General features: G+C 44.1%; 1 protein-coding gene across 2 annotated transcripts in view; it reads right to left on the bottom strand.

Annotated features, from left to right (window-relative positions):
- The window catches only part of LOC124545139 (fatty acyl-CoA reductase 1-like), a 149,655-nt gene that overhangs the window by 1,182 nt on the left and 124,167 nt on the right, over positions 1 to 24,306 (bottom strand). For both annotated transcript variants that reach the window (XM_047123968.1, XM_047123969.1), the window contains exon 8: positions 2,910 to 3,167. In XM_047123968.1, the coding sequence (XP_046979924.1) occupies positions 2,910 to 3,167 (258 nt within the window). The remainder of the gene's footprint in view (positions 1 to 2,909; positions 3,168 to 24,306) is intronic.

Here is a 24,306-nt window from a genome sequence, read left to right as displayed (position 1 = left end):
GGCCCTTCAACCAGTACTGGAGTTTGGATATCTAACGTGCCAACTGGAAGGAATTTGGCACGATAGCCCTCTGGAGAGTATCCAACAACTTTATCATTCAGTGGCAATCATCATAATTGCTTGTGTAAGGGGTACAGATGGACCAATGCGTTATTATGGTTCAAATGGCTCTAAGGACTATGGAACAACATCGGAGGTCATCAGTCCCCTACACTTAGAACGACTTAAACCTAACTTAACTAAGGTCATCACAGAAATCCATGCCCGAGGCAGGATTCGAACCTGCGACCGTAGCAGCACCGCGGTTCAGGACTGAAGCACCTAGAACCGCTCGCCCACAGCGGCCAGCCAATGCGTTATTAATTTGCTGGGTGTGCGAAGCTCTTTCTCCTGAATAAATCATCCAGTTTTTCTGAAATTCTAATTATTTGTTTCCGTGCACATGCATATCATATTTACCGATTTACGACCTATTCGTTTAACTCCTTCGTGATTGTCGTGATGGCGTATTTCAACTCGTTAACCTCCATCTTATTTAACGTAAGTGTTTTCTCACAGGTGTTTTAAAAGATGGCCACCGAATGACTAGTACGATTTCTATGCTTCTTAAAATGTAAGTTTTTAGCAGCATTTCATTCGTTACTTATTCACATGGTTATAAGTTTCTTTAGTTTATTTATTAATAAAAACAGTAAGGATTTATCTGTAGGCTGAAGTTCCAAAAGGTGTAACTTATGTTCGGAAGCCTACAGAATTCCTTTCATTACACAGTTACCACATTCTCACGTACTTTAGATATAATTCTCGTAGTGAATATCTAGTATCCTTTTAATGTCATACAAGTGAAGTTTTGAGATTTTATAGTGCATTTTAAGAATAATCTCGTGTTATTTGAAATTCCATTTAACGCGCTTTGGAAGTAATGTAGGTGATTTATTGCGTTACTTGTGACGATTAGGACTAATGCGAACCATGGACCCCGTCGGTGGTGAGTTGGCCTGCGTGCCTCAGCGGTACAGATAGGCATACTGTATGTGCAACCACAATGGAAGGATATTTGTTGAAAGGCCAAACAGACGTGGGGTTCCTCGTGAGGGGCAACAGTCTTATCACGAGATGCAGTGGCAACAGCCTGATTGACAGGCAACAGTATGACTGACATGGTCGTGTAGTATCAACCAAAATGGTCTTGCTGCGCTGGCGCTGCGAACTCTCACCGATTGTCAGCTATCAAGTGTGTGGCCCCTTCCACGTGGATAAAGATACATGGCAGTTAGCTACGTCAAAACGCTGCTCGGAGCGTAGTGGAGGAACACCGAGCCGGCCCACGCAGCACCTTCGGGGTCTCTGCGCAAGCCAGTCAGATCCAGACGCTCAGATGGCTGTGTCATAATGCGAGACAGTATCGCTCATTTTTGGAAACTTCGCCAGGCTATTCAAAGTTCATTCGCTCCCTCTTTCGCAAACCACAGTCGAGTGAAGATCGCTCGGATCGGCCTAGCGGTTATATTGTTCTATGGGGACCTAAGACCACTGACGAGCCATACGCTTAGCATCTGTGTGTGTGTGTGTGTGTGTGTGTGTGTGTGTGTGTGTGTGTGCGTGTGCGTCGTGCGTCCTTGCGTGACATTTCCTATACTTGCAAATATTCGTGAACAATTAAGGAGTTCCCGATGTGCCACGTGAATGGATACACAGTTGCTGCTGAAGAGACTCTGCTTTCAGTTCACTGTCATTTGTTCATACGATCATCATTCACAGCACCAGCTGAACCTAGGCACGGCACTTCTGGGGCGTCGACTTGTTTCTCGACGTCGACACTCGAGGCATATTACGTGAGTTTTAATCCAATTGCGCTCGTTTTTCCCACTTTTGACACTATACTGTCTGAGTCTCTCTCACTCCAGAAACAGTTACACTTCTCTCCTCAACGCTGGAACAACATGTATATGTCACCTCCACTCAGTCCAGTCTGTAGCTCGTGCTCGCGGCCGCGTTATCGCTTCCCGAGTCCGGGGTCCCGGGTTCGATTTTCAGCGGCGTCAGAGGTTTTCACCTGCCTCGAGATGACTGGGTGTTTGTGTTGACCTCATCATTTCATCATCATTCATGAAAGTGTTGAGATTTGACTGATCAATGTTTGGGAATTCTTACGGTCACTGACAACAACGCAGTTGAGTGCTCCACTAACCATACATCATCATCATCCACTCTGTCCACAGCCCGTATAAAAATCGTCTCTTCGGTTAACTCAGTAACTTGGTTCGTTATCGTTTCGAGATGAAGTTCTGAAATTTCAGCTTTATAGCGAAGAAATTGGCATCCCCTCTGAGTCATCTGCAAACACGAATGGTTACAGAGTCCATGTAATTAGCATTTTTATGACACCGATGCTCCTCTCCAACAGGACATCATCCACACATCTGCTTCTGCTGTATTGCAACTAAAATACTAATGGTGTGTGCCAATTAGGTGTTCAGTGGCAAAACTCATTTATTTCAGTGAGATCTTTCAGTCTGTTTCATCTGTTGGTATCAGTTATGAGAAAGTTTAGTATTTATTAATATGTAGGTGTTATTTCAGTTTGCGTTTGGAATCACTGTTACTGAACTTTTGCATGTGAATGAAGTGCACATATAAATACTACAAAAAAGTAATTGTGTGTACAATATAGATGTGTAGATGGAGCAAGTTTTGCAGGTCACGTAAATACCTTAGGTAAAGTCCCTTTCTTTAGAATTTTAATGAATAAAGTTTTTATTCGAAGAGAGAGCGATATTACTGTATAATAGTAATATAAAACAATAAAGCAAGTATAATAGGGTAGAGATTTGTTGGGTAACACAATGATATTTGTGAGTCGACTGTAGTAGTTGTACTGAATATCATGATAAAAGAAGTACACGTACCAAAAATATTTCTTCTTGGCTGCTTCCAAGTTGTCGAAGCTCTCATTCAAGATGTAAAGGCGCAATCCACGCACACAGTTTTTATGATGCCACTCTAAGTCAACGTCTACTATGTCACAGGGAAAGAGCTTGCGGTCGGCTTCTCCCAGACGGCCCAGCATGGCCACCATGTTGTCGTCTTTGAAAATCCACTCTCTAGTGGTGAATTTCTCCAGAGCTTGCGTGACTCCATGAACACGCGAGTACACATTCCATAGTCTGCAACACAAACGCGGTGTCAACGTTGAAACAGAACCTCTTTGTCACGATTAACTTGAACAGTGAAGCTTACAGTTAAAAATAAAAATGAAATTAGGGTTCACATCATTTTCTTTGGTAAATCCTAAATATGGCAATGGCTCTTGTACTCCATAAATACAGGGCGAACATTAATAAAACCAACAAACTGGAGGGACGGATTCCTGACTATAAATGGAGGAAAAAAGGTCCTACGAACATGTGTCCAACATGCATCGTTGCCACAGTAGATGGCACTGATGAAAGAAAGTTCCTTTGACCACATGCTGTCTTTGTGTGTTGGAGCCTGTGTGATTGACACAGCATACTGGAAGCATCGGAATGGCCACTATTCATATCGGGAACAAGCTGAGATAGTATCTGTGTACGGCCAAGCAGATGGAAAAAGTCGAGAGGCAGGACAGCTATATGGCCGCCCGGCAAGCCGCGCCATCTAACACGCTGCTACCCGAGCGGGAAGGCGTGCCGGTCCCTGGCACGAATCCGCCCAGCGGAGTAGTGTGGAGGACCTGTGTGGCGGTCAGCCTATGGATGGTTTTTAAGGCGGTTTTCCATCTACCTCGGCGAATGCGGGCTGGTTCCCCTTATTCCGCCTCAGTTACACTATGTCGGCGATTGCTGTGCAAACACTGTCTCCACGTACTCGCACACCCTAATAACTCTACCACGCAAACGTTTGGGCTACACTCGTCTGGTATGAGACGTTCTCCGGGGCGGGGGAAGGGGGAAGGTCGGGGTCCACTGGGGAGCGAACTGCACAATAACCCTGGGTTCGGTGTGGGGCGGCCGTGAGGTGGGTGGACTGCTGTGGCCTGTTGTGGAGTTGTGAACCACTGGGCTACGGCGGGACGAAGCCTCTCCGTCGTTTCTGGGTCCCCAGTTTAATACACAACACACACGCACACCGGACAGCTATATCAAAACAAGTACCCTCACTGGGACCAACCACATCACACAACATTTCATGCCTTTCTTGGCCGTTTATGTGATCAATGGTCCTTTCAGATTGACGACCGTGCAGGAAGGACTGTGCGAACACCAGATTTGTAGTACGAGGTTCTACAGGATATTGAGACGAACTCTAGTACAAGGTCGAGGCAACATGGTGTAAGCCATGTACCGTTATGTGTATCCTGCATGACAACCGCTACTATCCCTATCACCTGCAGCGAGCACAAGGAACATCAGCAGTGGATTCCCCCCTACAGGAAGGATTTTGTCGATGGTTTTTGCACCAGATCAATTATGGTATTTCTGTCATCAGTCCTCTTTAAAGATGAAGCAACCTTCAGTAGAACTGGCATCGTCAGTCTGCATTATTGTCATCTGTGGGCTACAGAAAATCCTCGGGGCGTGGTTGAGGCGACTCAACAGTATCATTTCAACACCAATGTGTGGGTAGGGTTTCTGGGCGTTCACATACTTGGATCGATTACCAATCCGCAGTGCCTCCATGGACGAATGTACCTCGACTTCCTGCTTGGAATGCTTCAGAATGTGCCATCGGTAATACAACAAGTTACAAGATTTCTGCATAACGGAGCACTACACCACTTCCGCATAACGCTTCGCTGACACCTCAACAACATCTTCCTCAGATAGGGTGCGAAGGCCCTGTATCATGCCCTGCTAGATTACCGGTCTTAAATCCACTGAATTACCTCTGTGGGCATCTGAAAAGCGTTGTGTAGGCTGAACCAGTTCCTGATGTGCAGAGCCCTTAACAGCGTGTTCACGAAACCTGTGAGGCTATTCAGAGAGAAGCCGGAGCGGGCGAAAGAGTGCGGCAGTCCGTGATACCACTTGCTGAAAGCGTGCATTTCATCCCATGGGGGCCACTTTGAACATCAGTTGTGAAGTGGATGCGATGCAGCTCTCTACTGTGTTCTGGGACGATTTCTTGTCGTTGCACATTTACAGCCCATTTTCAAACACATCTTCACAGGACCTTATTTCTTCCATTTCCAATGGCTCAGTGTACGGTTGCCGTAGTGCTGGTCTGTGAGACTGGTGTCTGAATTACTTTTACTGTTGTTAGATTTAGGGCATTCAAGAAACCGTAACTGACTTATAAATATCAAAACGAGTCCTTGAAAGTCAACATCATATTGCTTAAGACCTGCAACAAAACTGAAATGTACCAGCTGGCAGTTCAGTTTCCAACTAATTTGCAATTGTGTGAAGTTTCAGTGGAACTGTGTAACGACTTTATGAAAGTTCTGATGATGATTTCTGAAAGCACATTATTGCTCGTGATACAGTAGAATGACATTGTTCTCTTGAGGATCTCTAAGGGTAGTTTCAATTCCATGAGCGGGATTGTTTTCTTCCTTTGTTTATAGGGGAGGAGGAGGAGGAGGAGATTTATCGTCCTGTCGACAGCAAGGTCAATAGAGACGGAGCACAAGCTCCGATTAGGGAAGGATGGAGAAGGAAAGTGGCAGTGTCCTTTCGAAGGTACCATACGGGAAACCTAAATCAGGGTGGCTAGACACAGGTTTGAATTATCGCCCTCCCGAATGCGAGTCCAGTATGCTAACCACTGTGCTATAATCTACTCGGTTTGCTTGTAATGGAGTTTTTCTTCCATGAGATGTGAGAGTTGTGTATATCTGCTACATGTAAGTAACTGTTATGAGTAGATGTGTTATGTAGTGTGGTGTCAATGCTATTGAGGCAATGCGAGAGAGAAGATGGCCTCAAACCTGACTGTAGACACAGCCCGAAATATCACAGAGGTTAACAATAAACTGCATCTAGAAATTGAACCTGGTGCATACGATATTGACGATTTAAAACAGACTGGAAAGGGATTGAGCTCCGTGCAAACATAAGTACACTTAAATCTGAAATAAGGACGGCGAATGCATCGATTGACTAAGCAGAAATGTTCAACAGGCCCACTACTGGGTTTCACAGACGGACAGGTTTTGAAGACGGATCCCAATAAATTTTACAAATCTGATCAGACAATGGATATTCTCCGTATTGTCGAGTGTAACACTGCAACGAACTCATATCTGAACGATAGAGTGGTTCATTCAATTTACGGATCCTTTCCATGAGTTGGAACAGGGTATAAGATCGTTGAGACTTCTACCACCGCTATATACCTTCCAGTGACAGTTCAGACATTGGATTATATGGATCTGCGTACTGTGGATAAGAATAACCAACTTGTTGACTTTCGTGGTGAGGAAATCATTCTGCGACTACAACTGCGACAAGATGTGCGTAAGGTATAAAACCAGTGCACACAGCCCACAGCATAGCACATCGTAGCAGAACCGCAAGATGATAACACTCTCGAACAACAAGTATCTTAAATCAGTAGGCTTGAAACCTCGCAATGACGTCGTCGCTTGATATATCTCACCCAGTGGAATATGAAGAGCGAATCATAAGACAAGAATACTTCTCGCATAAGTCTTACGCTTCAACGACATTTAATAAGAACAATGAAATTAGGATTGTCATCGAGCTCCAAGACGTTTTTCATGCAGGAGTTTCATATATTTTCATGGAACCTCTAAGAAAAAGGATGGTAGTCATACAGCGGGATCAAAGCTTAAACGTAATGCTTTGGCATACCTGTTCCAGGAAATAAGTTACGAACTTAATGGGGTAGAGGTTGATAGTACACGTAATGCTGGCATAGTATCACCCCTTAAAACTTCTCTCTCATCATCACCCTCGGATTTGAATGGCTCAGAAAATGCAGATGGTTCATAGACGAGACTGTGGGCAGAACAGTAGAAGAGTACATTTACTACATGCGTACCTCTGAAAATGGTTATGGCGTACTTTGAGGACATGCAGCGAATTATTATGAATACTAAACAGGAGCTTATTCTGGCACGGAGCGCAATGGATAGCAGCTCAAGAGGTGAATCAGATCATCATCAGAAAAATTATATGGAAAATGTCGCACATCACTGTGGCAGACGAGGGGCGTTTAAAGCTTTTAAAAGTTCTGAATACCGGTACAAATCTGCCATTAACTTTCCGCTCGTTGGAGGTTTTTGAGTACCCGGTGCTACCGACAGGGAGCAGACAAACATGGGCTATTAAAACCTTAGTGCAGCTACCAAGATTCATCATACTTGCATTCCAGACAAAAGGAGGGGGAATTTAGCAAATGATTCCGCCGTATTTGACAACTGTAATTAAACTAATGCCAGAGTCTATTTGAATTCCGAATTCTATCCGTTTGATAGTTTACTGATACAGTGGGATCATGATATAGTGGGATCAGAATGCATACAGTCTAGCATTTGGCATGTTTGCAAGGTTCTGTGCTTCTTACTATGAACGTGTTGAAGAGAAAGGATGTCTACTCAGTCCACGGAAATTCAAGGAGCTGGCACCAGTCGTCGTAATAGACTGTTTTAAGCAGAATGAGATAGCTAAATCAGAACCAGTAGATGTACGAATCTTCATCAAATTTCCCAGAACACACTGCAGCGTATGCTCTAGTTTTACATGATCGTGCAATTAACTATTGCTCACTTACTGGTGTTGTGCAGCGTGCTGTGGCACGCCCAGAGCATTTCACAATGACAACTTGCTGTGTGAACATCGTTGCCGACATTCAAGGTTTCGATGATGATCCACATTTAAAGATGTTGCATACACGGAAGATGCTGGTATAATAGAGACATTTTCAGCAAGAATTGCATCAGAGACCTTTCAAGGATGACAACTGTGCTAAAACACGGAGGAATGCAAAGTGGCTAACACGTTTTTCTCATGGACTTCACTGGGACGATCCTGGTATAAGTTATAAAGAAATGATGACGTCACTTCGAATATACAGTCATCCTGAGACCATGATTTACGTCAAATGCGAGGAGGAGATCACGTGGGTGCAGCGAATCTTCAAGTTTGCACCTATTTAAGATCTGGAATTCTACCGGTGCTCTGCTATCCATAAGTTCAAAAAGAAGATGTGTGGAAATAGCTCCTACTTAGGTAGTATGTAGCCTTGCCCAGATCCTTTGTTTGTGGCTTTGTTCAACCACAGGGGGTATAATTTCAGCCATGTTTGCTATGTGTCTTTTGAAGCGGACACGATCACGAGGCGCCTGTTCCCATAAACCTACATGTGCAGCACGACAAGCGAAATCCCATGCAATCGTTACATATATTTTGTTTTCATTCATCTTAAACGTCACCTCTCTCATGCTTTAAACTAATATCTTGTGCATCTTGCACTGGCTTTACGTACATTTATAAGCGTCGGGGTTTGGGAAATAATAACAAAAATGTATGGTAACTAATAACATTTTTTTTTATTCTGACATAAAAACTCACAGCAACAATACTGCTTTACATCAACAAAACTTGTTTTTACAATACACGAAGTAATACTGCTTTTAAATGCACAGTTCTTGTTAGTGTTTGAATATTTGTTGTTTACAGTTCATAGTTTTAAAGATAATAGTACTGATTGAAAAATTTTTTTGTACTTTACATTGTAGAGGTATAGTTTCTCTTACTCTAATACTGTAAGTATTACTAGCGAAGTTCGATCCAAATGGAAGACTTAATTTATACTTTGAACTGGATGACTCTAAACATTTTCCACCTCAAGCAGCTGAAATAACTTAATAATATAATGAAGCGAATGGCCCTAAAATGTTTATCCCAAACAGCTGCACTAAAATGAAATGGGTGGAACTCACACTTAAAACTAGAATGACTTGGATAGCTGTCGGTAGGTGAAACTTAAAAACTAATCTACACTCCTGGAAATGGAAAAAAGAACACATTGACACCGGTGTGTCAGACCCACCATACTTGCTCCGGACACTGCGAGAGGGCTGTACAAGCAATGCTCACACGCAAGGCACAGCGGACACACCAGGAACCGCGGTGTTGGCCGTCGAATGGCGCTAGCTGCGCAGCATTTGTGCACCGCCGCCGTCAGTGTCAGCCAGTTTGCCGTGGCATACGGAGCTCCATCGCAGTCTTTAACACTGGTAGCATGCCGCGACAGCGTGGACGTGAACCGTATGTGCAGTTGACGGACTTTGAGCGAGGGCGTATAGTGGGCATGCGGGAGGCCGGGTGGACGTACCGCCGAATTGCTCAACACGTGGGGCGTGAGGTCTCCACAGTACATCGATGTTGTCGCCAGTGGTCGGCGGAAGGTGCACGTGCCCGTCGACCTGGGACCGGACCGCAGCGACGCACGGATGCACGCCAAGACCGTAGGATCCTACGCAGTGCCGTAGGGGACCGCACCGCCACTTCCCAGCAAATTAGGGACACTGTTGCTCCTGGGGTATCGGCGAGGACCATTCGCAACCGTCTCCATGAAGCTGGGCTACGGTCCCGCACACCGTTAGGCCGTCTTCCGCTCACGCCCCAACATCGTGCAGCCCGCCTCCAGTGATGTCGCGACAGGCGTGAATGGAGGGACGAATGGAGACGTGTCGTCTTCAGCGATGAGAGTCGCTTCTGCCTTGGTGCCAATGATGGTCGTATGCGTGTTTGGCGCCGTGCAGGTGAGCGCCACAATCAGGACTGCATACGACCGAGGCACACAGGGCCAACACCCGGCATCGTGGTGTGGGGAGCGATCTCCTACACTGGCCGTACACCACTGGTGATCGTCGAGGGGACACTGAATAGTGCACGGTACATCCAAACCGTCATCGAACCCATCGTTCTACCATTCCTAGACTGGCAAGGGAACTTGCTGTTCCAACAGGACAATGCACGTCCGCATGTATCCCGTGCCACCCAACGTGCTCTAGAAGGTGTAAGTCAACTACCCTGGCCAGCAAGATCTCCGGATCTGTCCCCCATTGAGCATGTTTGGGACTGGATGAAGCGTCGTCTCACGCGGTCTGCACGTCCAGCACGAACGCTGGTCCAGCTGAGGCGCCAGGTGGAAATGGCATGGCAAGCCGTTCCACAGGACTACATCCAGCATCTCTACGATCGTCTCCGTGGGAGAAAAGCAGCCTGCATTGCTGCGAAAGGTGGATATACACTGTACTAGCGCCGACATTGTGCATGCTCTGTTGCCTGTGTCAATGTGCCTGTGGTTCTGTCAGTGTGGTCATGTGATGTATCTGACCCCAGGAATGTGTCAATAAAGTTTCCCCTTCCTGGGACAATGAATTCACGGTGTTCTTATTTCAATTTCCAGGAGTGTATTTCAACTTCTTCATGAAAGAAACATTAGTGTTACTGTCATACTCCACTTGTCATTGTTGTAAATAAATCAACAAATCATATTATAGTCTCTATGACAGGAAAGCACTGTTAAGTCCTACTACATATTCTCGACAGTGAAAATTAAACCGGCCTGCTAGAGAGATGGCCACTGCAGCGCTCTTTGTCAGTCACTCAGCATTTTCTCTGAATGCAATTCCTACTCCAAGTGATGCTTGTGCTTCTCATTATTTTGTGACACTTGTGAAACTACCTGTGCGTTACAAAGGATTGTAATCCATTAAAGTGAGTAATTATTTTTACGATTATATTTCTTCTGTATTTCTTCCACACACGCTTTTGCTGAACTCGAACAAGATCCACATAAAGTAATCGAAGATGCAATTATCAGGGTTACATGAAGTATTGCTGCGCTGAGGAAACATCAGATCTAAATCAAATAAGAATTTTTCTGTAACTGGTAGTGAAAATGGCAGTTTGCCACATGGCTGTTTTAATATGCTGTAACAGTCCACTTCTAAGATACTTTTATCAGTCTCAACCTTGTGCTTTCTTCTACCATAATAGAAGTGAGGTTACAGAATTGATTACTGTGTTAGATTTTAAGAGAACTATAGGTTGAGTAAATATTACCATGAAGTTGAACTAATTGGACACGCTGGGAAAATAGCAGTCTCTGTCACTAAAAGACAGAAATTTACAGTTTTAATGTCGCTTGTAGTGTGAAGTTATCGCTATATTGCTCGCATTCACCTCAATAAATGTAGAGAAACTGTGGAAAATCTCAATGAAGATGCCCAGATGACGATTTTATTAATATACCTGTCGAAAATATATTCGATGTAACATCTCGCTCAGTCTCTTGCATTACACATACAAAAAGCAAACTATTTATAATCAACTTCAATAACTACATTAAAACTATACCATTTAGTACTGAAATATTTGTCGTTGCTAAGTTGCTAAAAAAACGAAATGGAGAACTTTATCGCTCCTCTCGTTTAGAACACTTTCAGTGACTTTAAGAGTGGTATAGCTAAGTAGGTAGGGGGCAATGTAGATAGGCTACATGCGCCATAGACTAAGGAGCAACCCTACCTAGGGGCAGCATGCAGCCTTCAAGATGCTGCAATATTAACTGTCAACACTATCCACACCTTGACACATCACCTTGACCAAGTCTCCTAAGTATAACATGGCAGGAAATTCGAACAATAGTATAGGTATAGGGGTTCTGGATTCCTCCCCTTGTGACATCATCCAAGATTTCATGCACTGATTCCGTATTCCGAATGCTCCTATGATATAGGTCTATTGCCTTGTGTATAAAATGGCGGGAAATTGACAAACTGGCAAGATGTTCAAAATAAGAAGAGGTTCTCTCCACGTGTACAATGTCACTGAAGAAGCTGGGCAGTTACCCTGAGTGTAAGATGACAGATGAGTCAAAAGTCCACAATAATCATTATTCTGTTGGTGTGAAATTCATAAATCCAAGGTGGTAATCCACCATAGTGACCTGTGTTTACTTCGTAGATTCTTACTTAAATTGCGTGTGAGTTTCGTATAGGAGGCGTAATTTCGAGTTTTAGTTGCTGTAATCGTAAATTCAGGCAGATTGTAGCGCAGCCGTTAGGCATTTGTACAGGTTAGTTCATACATTCTTTGCGTGTTTCCCTTGCGTTATCTAGGCACGGACTCGTGTTTCAGTAACTGTTGTTCAACATCGATTAGAATGGACAGGTACTGTGATTGCTGTGTTCGGATGAGGGCTGAGTTGGCATCCCTTCGCTCACAGCTGCAGGTGGCGCCGACTTCGGATGCGCAGCTTGAGGCTGTTGCCAATGGGCGCCACTGTGGGAAGCCGGACTTGGGTATCACAGGGATGTCAACCTCGTCCCGTCTGTCCCCAGATCGGTCTGCTGCTGTGGTTGCCCCGGTTGCTGCCCGCAGTGGGGCTGAGCCCTCGCCTGTGATTGATTGGGAGGTCGTTCCAAGGCATGGCAGGCAGCGAAAGACGTCCCCGGAGGCTGATCAGAAAGCCTCGCCGATACGTCTGACAACAGGTTTCAGGTGCTGTCTCTGGCTGAGCCAGATGCAGCTGCCTGCCCTGTTTCAGAGGATGTTTCTCAGCCTTCAAGGTCCGGGCAATCGCAGAGGGTGGGCTTATTGGTAGTTGGGAGCTCCAATATTAGGTGCGTAATGGGGCCCCTTAGGGATATAGCGGCTAAGGAGGGGAAGAAATCCAGTGTGCACTCCGTGTGCATTCCGGGTGGAGTCATTCCTGATGTGGAAAGGGTCCTTCCGGATGCCATGAAGAGCACAGGGTGCAGCCAGCTGCAGGTGGTGGCTCATGTCAGCACTAATGACGTGTGTCGCTTTGGATCTGAGGAAAGTCTCTGTGGATTCCAGCGGCTATCTGATTTGGTGAAGGCTGCCGGTCTTGCTTACGAGATGGAAGCAGAGCTCACCATCTGCAGCATCGTTGACAGAACCGACTGCGGACCTTTGGTGCAGAGCCGGGTGAAGGGTCTGAGTTAGAGGCTCAGACGGTTTTGCGACCGTGTTGGCTGCAGATTCCTTGACTTGCGCCATAGGGTGGTGGGGTTTCGGGTTCCGCTGAATACGTCGGGAGTTCACTACACTCAGCTGGCGGCTACACGGGTATCGGAGGCCGTGTGGCGTGGACTGGGCGGTTTTTTTAGGTTAGAAGGCCTCGGGAAAGTACGGGGTGGGCTGCAATCTCAAAGGGTGCATGGCAAATACAGGACGTGCTTGGATCAAGGAACAGTCGGAATTGTAGTTGTAAATTTTTGTAGTTGTGCTGGGAAAGTCCCTGAGCTTCAAGCGCTAATAGAAAGCACAGAAGCAGAAATCGTTATAGGTACAGAAAGCTGGCTAAAGCCTGAAATAAGTTCTGCAGAAATTTTTACGAAGTCTCAGACGGTGTTCAGGAGAGACACATTAGGCAGAATTGGTGGTGGAGTGATTGTGTCTGTCAATAATGATTTATCTTGTAATGAAGTCGAAGTAGATACTCCGTGCGAACTGGTATGGGTGGAGGTTATACTTAACAGCCGAACTAAGTTAATAATTGGCTCCTTCTACCGGCCCCCAGACTCCGATGATATAGTTGCTGAACAGTTCAGAGAAAATTTGAGTCTCGTAACAAATAAATACCCCATTCATACGATTATATTTGGTGGAGACTTCAACCTTCCCTCGATGTGTTGGCAAAAATACTTGTTCAAAACCGGTGGTAGGCAGAAAACATCTTCCGTGATTGTCCTAAATGCTTTCTCTGAAAATTATTTCGAGCAGTTAGTCCACGAACCCACGCGAATTGTAAATGGTTGCGACAACACACTTGATCTCCTAGCCACAAACAATCCAGAGCTAATAGAGAGCACCATGACTGATACAGGGATTAGTGATCGTAAGGTCGTTGTAGCTAGGCTCAGTACCGTTTCTTCCAAATCCACCAGAAACAAACGCAAAATAATTTTATTTAAAAAAGCGGATAAAGTGTCACTAGAAACCTTCCTAAGAGACAATCTCCATCCCTTCCGAACTGACTATGCAAATGTAGACGAGATGTGGCTCAAATTCAAAGATATAGTAGCAACAGCAACTGAGAGATTCATATCTCATAAATTGGTAAGAGATGGAACTGATCCCCCATGGTACACAAAACAAGTCCGAACTCTGTTGCAGAGGCAACGGAAAAAGCATGCGAAGTTCAGAACAACGCGAAATCCCGAAGATTGGCTAAAAGTTATAGACGCGCGAAATTTGGCACGGACTTTAATGCAAGATGCCTTTAATAGGTTCCACAACGAAACATTGTCTCGAAATTTGGTAGAAAATCCGAAGAAATTCTGGTCGTATCAAAAGTACACAAACGGCAAGACGCAGTCAATACCTTCGCTGCGCAGTGCCGATGGTACTGTTACCGACGACTGTGCCGCTAAAGCGGAGTTATTGAACGCAGTTTTCCGAAATTCCTTCACCAGAGAAGACGAATGGAATATTCCAGAATTTGAAACACGAACAGCTGCTAGCATGAGTTTCTTAGAAATAGATACCTTAGGGGTTGCGAAGCAACTCAAATCGCTTGACACGGGCAAGTCTTCAGGTCCAGATTGTATACCGATTAGGTTCCTTTCAGATTACGCTGATACAATAGCTCCCTACTTAGCAATCATATACAACCGCTCGCTCACCGATAGATCTGTACCTACAGATTGGAAAATTGTGCAGGTCGCACCACTGTTTAAGAAGGGTAGTAGGAGTAATCCATCGAACTACAGACCTATATCATTGACGTCGGTTTGCAGTGGGGTTGTGGAGCATATACTGTATTCAAACATTATGAATCACCTCGAAGGGAGCGATCTATTGATACGTAATCAGCATGGTTTCAGATAACATCGTTCTTGTGCAACGCAGCTAGCTCTTTATTCGCACGAAGTAATGGCCTCTATCGACAGGCGATCTCAAGTTGATTCCGTATTTCTAAATTTCCGGAAAGCTTTTGACACCGTTCCTCACAAGCGACTTCTATTCAAGCTGCGGGCGTATGGGGTATCGTCTCAGTTGTGCGACTGGATTCGTGATTTCCTGTCAGGAAGGTCGCAGTTCGTAGTAATATATGGCAAATCATCGAGTAAAACTGAAGTGATATCAGGTGTTCCCCAGGGAAGCGTCCTGGGACCTCTGCTGTTCCTGATCTATATAAATGACCTCTGTGACAATCTGAGCAGTTCTCTTAGGTTGTTCGCAGATGATGCTGTAATTTACCGTCTAGTAAGGTCATCCGAAGACCAGTACCAGTTGCAAAGCGATTTAGAAAAGATTGCTGTGTGCTGTGGCAGGTGGCAGTTGACGCTAAATAACGAAAAGTGTGAGGTGATCCACATGAGTTCCAAAAGAAATCCGTTGGAATTCGATTACTCGATAAATAGTACAATTCTCAAGGCTGTCAATTCAACTAAGTACCTGGGTGTTAAAATTACGAACAACTTCAGTTTGAAAGACCACATAGATAATATTGTGGGGAAGGCGAGCCAAAGGTTGCGTTTCATTGGCAGGACACTTAGAAGATGCAACAATTCCACTAAAGAGACAGCTTACACTACACTCGTTCGTCCTCTGTTATAATATTGCTGCGCGATGTAGTATCCTTACCAGGTGGGATTGACGGAGGACATCGAAAGGGTGCAAAAAAAGGCAGCTCGTTCTGTATTATCACGTAATAGGGGAGAGAGTGTGGCAGATATTATACGCGAGTTGGGATGGAAGTCATTAAAGCAAAGACGTTTTTCGTCGCGGCGAGATCTATTTACGAAATTTCAGTCACCAACTTTCTCTTCCGAATGCAAAAATATTTTGTTGAGCCCAGCCTACATAGGTAGGAATGATCATCAAAATAAAATAAGAGAAATCAGAGCTCGAACAGAAAGGTTTAGGTGTTCGTTTTTCCCGCGCGCTGTTCGGGAGTGGAATGGTAGAGAGATAGTATGATTGTGGTTCGATGAACCCTCTGCCAAGCACTTAAATGTGAATTGCAGAGTAATCATGTAGATGTAGATGTAGATGTAGACATACTAGCATAGTTTCGATGATATCATAATTCAAAATGGATTCCCCATGTGGCCCATTTAGGTTTAGTGGTACAGATCTATGACATCAGCATTTAAAATTGGAGTACATGCAATGCTTACATTGATACCTCATCAAATGATTACACTAAATGCCAAAATCAACACACACACACACACACACACACACACACATACACACACACACACATATTGATTGCTGTTGTAGACAGTGTGTTGACGTTATTTTGCTGTACACGCACATATAACAGTTACACAACTTCACATTTTGGCTTCCAGCAGGGGCCCCCACTTCTTCCCTTAATACCAGAATGGTGGCAGCTACACTAACCTTAACGTAGGATTATTCGCCTTTCAGATACTATCCTGGATCATATGTGGCTGGATCCATATTCAGGAATTATTGCACTTACAGATCAACTCCTAGCACTCATCAGACTGTGCAGAGGTGCATTGATCTCGAATAGTAGCCCCAGATGTACCAAATTCTAGATCCAGCCTGAACAGTATTCCCTGATGTACCACATGCTGGATCCACTATTAGCAATATCCAACACCTAACTCACTCCATCCCAATTTCAGTCCAAAAATTGTCGACAGCTCTTCCTGTGCCAACTGGAATGCTTACCTTTATGTTGCAGCCTTCGTGTAGCAGGTCTTGTCAGATGCTGCCTCTGTCCAGAGCCATACAAAAGTTATATATCCTCATCGCCCCACTCTCCCACTATAAGCTGCACTTCTCCTCCTTGAATCCCATCACTCATATCGCTCTCCTTCCTACGGATTCGTGACTGGGATACACTCAAATGACATCAGCGAATACAGTGAAACATTAGAAATTTACTCAATGTCAAAAACTGGCGCCAGACTGCTCCAACTGTCCTATTTCTACTACTTTTCAAGATCGCCATTCAGAGTCGCAAGTAGATTACTGCAAAAACCAAACTCTTAAGATAAAAAAGATATGTAAAAGACGTCCTTGCGTTGTATTGTGCCGTGTTGCGTTAATGCTGGGATGACTCCCTAGGCCAACTGGCGGCCAGCTGCCTCCCAGGCTCCTGGCACGAAGTGTGTTCCCATCTCTGGCAGTTGGCAGACGCTTTCTTCTGTGTTAGGCGTGTCTGGAACAGCTTGTGTCATGTCATGTAGTCTGAATGCAGGAGATGTCCGCTTTTTGTCTGATATGGGCTGGGTCACGCCCGCAACTGGTACGCCCTATAAGGCAACGCAGTTTTCAATTTCATTCTTAAGGCCACATGATTTTGCACTTGAACATGTTCTAATTTTGGAACTGGACGGTTTCTGTCCTCTAAGGCATGTGGAATGTAACCCTGTTAACATGTGAATACAGTATCTATTTACTTGGCCTGAAACACATTCACCTAGCAAGGTTCTCTTGTATAGAGCTCCACATGCCATGGTCACAAAGATGAGGAAACTCCTGTACAGTAAGTGCTTAGAGGCTGCAATAATCACATACTTTCTGTCACATAACAGTACTATTCTTCTACATCTACATATCTACATCTACATATATATTCCGCTAGCCACCAAGCGGTGTGTGGCGGAGGGCACATTTCGCGCCAAAGTCATATTTCCCCCTCCTCTGTTCCACACGCGGATCGCGCGAGGGAAAAACGACTGTCTGAACGCCTCAGTACGAGCTCTAATTTCCCTTATCTTTGAATGGTGATCATTGCGGGATTTGAAAGTTGGTGGTAATAACATTTGCTCTACATCCTCGCCGGTCACGGTGGTCTAGCGGTTCTAGGCTCTCAGTCCGGAACGGCGAGACTGCTACGGTCGCAGGATGTGTGTGATGTCCTTAGGTTAGTTAGTTTTAAGTAGTTCTAAGTTCTAGGGGACTAATGACCACAGATGTTAAGTCCCATAGTGCTCAGAGCCATTTGAACCATTCTACATCCTCGGCAAAGATCGGATTTCGAAATTTAGTGAGTAGCCCCTTCCGTTTAGGGCGTCGTCATTCTGTAAGTGTGTCCCACTTCAAACTTTCTATGAGGTTTGTAACGCTCTTGCGATGGCTAAATGTACCAGTCACGAATCTTGCCGCTCTTCTTTAGACGTTCTCAGTGTCTAGAATCGCACCCAACTGGTAAGGGTCCATCCAGACGAACACTACTCTCTAAGACTGGACGAACTAACGTATTGTAAGCAATTTCCGTTGTTGAAGAACTGCATCGCTTCAGGATTCTACTAATAAACCGCAATCTAGAGTTCGCCTTGCCCGTTAAATGTGTAATCTGATCATTCCATTTGAGATCATTTCGAATAGTCACGCCCAAATACTTGACGGATGCTACCGCTTCCAAAGACTGGGCATTTATTTTGGAGTCGTACATTAAGGGGAATTTTCGCCTTGTTATAGGCAGTAGGTTACACTTGTTAATATTGAGAGATAACTGCCAGTCATTATACCACCCATTTATTTTCTGCAAATCCTCATTGATTTGTTCACAACTTTCGTGTGATACTACTTTCCTGTAGACTACAGCATCATCGGCAAACAGTCTAATGCCACTGTCCATACCATCAACCAGATCTTATATGTAAATCTTAAAAAGCAGCGGATCTATTGCGCTGCCCTGGGGCACACCTGAAGTTACGCTTGTTTCGGTTGAAGTCACCCCATTCAGGACAACATACTGCTCTCTGTCTGTTAGAAAACTTAATATCCAACCGCATATGTCACCGGGCAGACCATAAGCGCGCACTTTTTGGAGCAAGCGACAGTGCGTAACTGACTCGAACGCCTTTCGAAAGTCTAGAAATATGGCATCAACCTGGGAGCCGGTATCTAGAGTCTGTTGTATATCATGCGCAAAGAGGGCCAGCTGTGTCTCGCATGACCGCTGTTTCCTAGAACCGTGCTAGTTTCTGTAGATGAACTTCTTAGAGTCTAGAAGGGTCATTAAGCCTGAACACAAAATATATTCCCTGATTCTACAACAAAACGATGTCAGTGAAACTGTCCGGTAATTATGTGCATCCGATTTTCTCCCCTCTTTACAGATCGCTATGACCTGGACGTTGTTCCAGTCCAGTGGAACTTTCCGCTGTTCCAATGGTCTCTGATAGATGATGGATAAGAATGGTGCTATATTTGTAGCATAGTCAACATATATCCTTTAAGTAACATCGATTTCTTTCTGTATACAGGGTTTGGTGCGAATGGAATTTTAACCTGGGCCATTTCTGTAGTGTTTTGTACCGTAGGACTCAAGGGAGAGGATTTTGTTGTTGGTACCAGTACACTATTTCTACAACACAAATTCACATGTGATTAATTCGGTTCTTTATTTACATGACCTGGATATTTAACTTTAATATAGTCCATGCGTTGTGGTACAAGCTATTCAGAAATAGTCCTCTTGCAGACAATATTGGTAATAGTCACAATTATGGTTGCTATGCACTGGCATATCCTGTGCTGAACTATGCCGCCTCTCAAATTAACGACAGACGCCAACCTGGAGCAGTGAGTCGATTCAGAGAGCTGGTGTCTGAGTGACTGAGGCCCTCCAGTCAGCGGTGGAGGCCTAAATACTTGCGGTAGAGAAGGCGTTGGAGGTGTGTTGATTGCGAGGGTGCTTTGGCCTCTCCCCTGATAGGCGCACTTGATCCAGTGGCTACTGTCGGTCTTCGCGCTACATCTTTGCCAACCGGTATGCTTGCGACAGCTCACGCCAGCACAGTTTCCAAGGAGAGTTGTGGTTGGAATCTTTTATACCCTATACAACATCGGTTCTGTGTGACACAAACCCCATATAGGTTTCTCGCAGTGTATAACATGAAATGTTTACGAAATCACGTTCGATTATGAAACTTCCTGGCAGATTAAAACTGTGTGCCGGACCGAGACTCGAACTCGGGACCTTTGCCTTTCGCAGGCAAACTATCAAGACAATTGCCATGCTTCCATAGTGAAATCACAGGAGTGGAGGAAAAACCTACCTATTTTGAACTTCCCACAAATTTTGCGAATTTACTCCAATTTATACCAAAGGCAGTTGAAATTTATCAGAGAAGTGGGGGAAATCTGGCATCAATGCAAGACGTCACCGATTATACCAGAAGGGCGGAGGGAAGTGTGGCAACACTGCAGACTGTCCTGCAATGCAAACAGCTGTAATACTGTTCGGATTTCCAAACATTCGGTACTTAGGAGAATTGGTCATAGGTCTGCTGTGATGGCTGAAGCTGTGGAAGATGTCGGCCATTAAAACTGTGACATATTGAAGACTATAAGTTTGTCCCAACGGTACATTTGTCCCTTAGCTCACGGTGCAGGTTAGCGATCCACATTGCCCCTGCATTCGTACCCACTTGGCTATAATACCACCTGGAATGAACATTTGTCGTAACATGTGTTAACTCAGACATCAATAGCATTACAAATGCAAGTATTTATCAGCTCTGTACGTCATTTAAAACCACTACAGGTGCTCCGGCCATCATACAAATTGTGGTTACAATTGTAATTTTGGTAACATGAGTAGTGTGGTATTTCCAATTCTAATAAAATACTTTTTCTAAGCATTAAAAGTTTTAAATCTTTTCATGCAGATCAGTTAATAAGCAAAACTGATGAAACTTCCTGTACACAAGTACCCTACGTGTGCAATTAAACTCAATAACTCAGTTTTATTGGGCTTCACAAAGAAAAGTTCTGGAAAAGACTAGGATAGTTAGTGAGGAAGATATGGAAGGAAAGCCGGCACTACTGTTAAGATAACTCATAATAAATTGGACTGGAACTGTAGATGGCACGACTTCATCTAAGACAGACACATTCATTTCATTATGTGAATACATTTATTTATGCTGTTATACAAGCGACAATGGGGCAAAATATGACTCATATCAAGCTGTTCAGCAGAAGACTTTTCAGGATCTAATGCTTATCCTGTGGTATATGTGTGAGAGAGAGAGATAAGTTTCACTTCAAATCCGACTACATTTACGATTGATTCAATGCGAGGAGAGAAGGCAGTTAAAACCTAATTCAAGAGTGCTTTAAGCATGGTGCCAAAGGACAAAATGTGTTGACGTGCCGTATCTTTAGGCATAATACAAGTTATCAGCAGTTTCGAATTGCTGTTAATGTCACTGGCGACAGCCACGACAAGCAAATGGAAAAAGCCAAAACATTATCCTATTTTGATGATGTTTCACTGTGAGAGTAACATTCAAGTCCTCTTAGTTAAACCATATGTACTGCTTTTCCCTAAGTATCACTTGCAGATGAAATATCCAAATTGTGCAAATCACACAGCAGATTACCATCTCAGCAATAATACAAATTTATCGAGTCTGAGTCACTATCATGCTTTTCAATAGACCAACTTTACAGCCATTGTTGTATGTGCCGAAACCTTGATGTTTATTTTCGAATTTTCACTTTATGTCACGTCTGCGTATATCACTAGTATGCAGTGACCTGACGCAGTACAGCAGAAAGTATTACCAGGACATAAGAATTCAGTTCTCACGCTAGCTGGAGTAACCCTCAGACCATCTGGCGCTGCCAGTATGCAACTGGGGGAGGCGCAGCGGCTAACTGTAAGACAGTCAGATACATCAGCCTCCTGTGTGTAGTGAAACCACAATCATTACGGCGAAAAACAAATGATTTTGTTTAGTAAATATTTACTAATAAAAGTCACTCTTTCCACTACAGGTCATAAGTAGTTACTTACACCAACATTACCACGCAAGACATTAGTCTCTTCATTAAAGAAATGAATAATATTCAAGCTAACGGAGTTGTACGAACAGATACGATGTTTCATGAATGTAAATACGAAATCTCGATTGCTTGCCATACTCGCTAGTCGCCGATAGGGTGCCTCCCGAGCGAGTTCTGTCACAGTTGTGCGGTCCTTCGTAATTTTTTGTCAGGGAAGTCATAGTTCGTAGTAACAGACGGAATGTTGTGGAGTAAAACAGAAGTGATATGGCGTTCCCCAGGGTAGTGTCACAGGCCCTCTGCTGTTCCCTACCTTTATAAACGATTTAGGAGAAATCTTAGTGGCCGTCTTAGGTTGACTTGACGATACTGTCGTTTACCATCTAGTAAAGTCGACAGAAGATCAAACCCAATTGCAAAACCATTTAGATAAGATATAGATATGGTGCGAAAATTGGCAGTTGACCCTAAATAATGAGAAGTATGAGGCCTTCAACGAGAGTGCTAAAAGGTATCCATTAAAGATCGGGTACACGATAAATCATTCAGATCTAAAGCCCGTAAATTCAACTAAATACCTAGGAATTACAATTACGAACAACTTAAATTGGAAAGAACACTTAAAAAAGTTGTGACGGACACAAACCAAAAACTGCGTTTTATTGACAGAACACTTAGAAAGTGTGCCAGATCTACTAAGGAGACTGCCTACACTACGCCTGTCCGTCCTCTTTTAGAGTTCTGCTGCGCGGTGTAGCATCGTTGCCGGCTAGAATTAATGGAGTACATTGAAAAAGTTCAAAGAACAGCAATAATAGAGGAGAGAATGTCACGGATATGCCACGCGATTTGGGTGTAACAATTAAAACAAAGGCGTTTTTCGTTGCGGCAGGGTCTTCTCATGAAATTTCAATCACCATCATTATCCACCGAATGCAAAAATATTTTGTTGACGCCGACCTACATAGGGAGAAACGATCATCACATTAAAATTAGGGAAATCAGAGGTCATACTGAAAGATATAGATGTTCTTTTTCTCCACACGCTTCGGGAGAGCGGAATAATTGAGAATTGTTGTGAAGGTTGTTCCACGAACCCTCTGCCAAGCACTTAAGTATGATTTGCAAAGCACACATGTAGATGTATATGTAAGACCTTGTTCCCGACAAGTACTAGTTTTGAGATAATAAGTGACGTATTGTTTCATCATCATCACTTTACGGTGTTTTCGCCAATAAACACATCACAGTGGCATCCACAGGCGGATTTCAAGTAATGTAATTACGCCAATCTTCACTTAGAAATACAAGGTGTAGAACTGCACTTTCCAGAGATTTCGATGGCGCTGCTACGACTTCCACTAGTGACATCAACAATGAGATCATCATGCAAACCGCGGGACTGCTACGGTCGCAGGTTCGAATCCTGCCTCGGGCATGGATGTGTGTGATGTCCTTAGGATAGTTAGGTTTAAGTAGTTCTAAGTTCTAGGGGACTGATGACCTAAGATGTTAAGTCCCATAGTGCTCAGAGCCATTTGAACCATTTCATCATGCAAAACAGGTAGGAGGAAATCCTATGCGACGTGTCAATAAGATACGAGAGGTGTCCAGAAAGTAAGTTCCAATCAGTCGCGAAATGGAAACGACTATGAAAATCCGATAAAGCTTTGCACAGATGTGTTGGGCAGTGACTCTAGTATGACCCCAGATAGCATCACGTCGCTCTTCTCATTTCTGAGCTCACAGTGAGAGCGTAAAGATGTCTAGAAAATAGTGTCTCCCGCCAAGTACGAGTACCTGGTGAGAAATTTCGCCTGAAGCTACGCAGGAAACATTCCATAACTGTCGTGCGGTTTCTTCTTCAAGACAATTCTCAGCAACATTCTGCAGGGGCAATGAAGATGCTCCCGCATCGTTTTCAATTGGAAATGTTTGATTACCCACAATACAGACCGTAATTGTCTCTCTGAGTTTCATCTCTGCTCACATGAACCGTCTGCTATGAAGACAACATTTTGCCACAGACAACGAGCCGTAGGCCAGCGTAGAGAATTGGCGGAAAGCACTGGCGGCTGCCTTCTATAATGAGGGTACAACGCTACGACAGGCGTCTAAGTCAGAACGGCGACTGCGTGGAGAAGTAGCTGGAAGGTCTAGCTAACTGTAACAAATAAAACCTTTCTAATTTTCACGGTGGTTTCCATTCCGCGATCAGTCAGAACTTACTTTCTGCACAGCCCTCGTAATTCAAGGACGAATTTTCTTAATACCTGCAAATCTCGGATGGAAAAGTGGGCCAGTCATACTGTACACCTCTTATACTAACGCTTACGGGCTTGGAAGCTAGAATGAGACGCTTCAGGAGATTTAGTAAAGTAGTGGGATCTTGCATTTGGTATCTCTTGCGAGGGAAAATCCGATTCCATTTGGTAACTTCCGGCAAAAGGAATTATTTGTTGCACATCTGTGCTAAAAATACGAAATGCAGTTCGACAGAAAGTGCGACGGAAAGGGAAGCAGAAAGCGACCAATAAATTTACAAAGTGACTGAAATTTATGATTTGTAGGTAGCAACATGAAAACT

The sequence above is a fragment of the Schistocerca americana genome, chromosome 8 (assembly GCF_021461395.2).
Source record: "Schistocerca americana isolate TAMUIC-IGC-003095 chromosome 8, iqSchAmer2.1, whole genome shotgun sequence".
NCBI lineage: Eukaryota > Metazoa > Arthropoda > Insecta > Orthoptera > Acrididae > Schistocerca > Schistocerca americana.
This window is presented reverse-complemented; position numbering and strand designations above follow the sequence as displayed.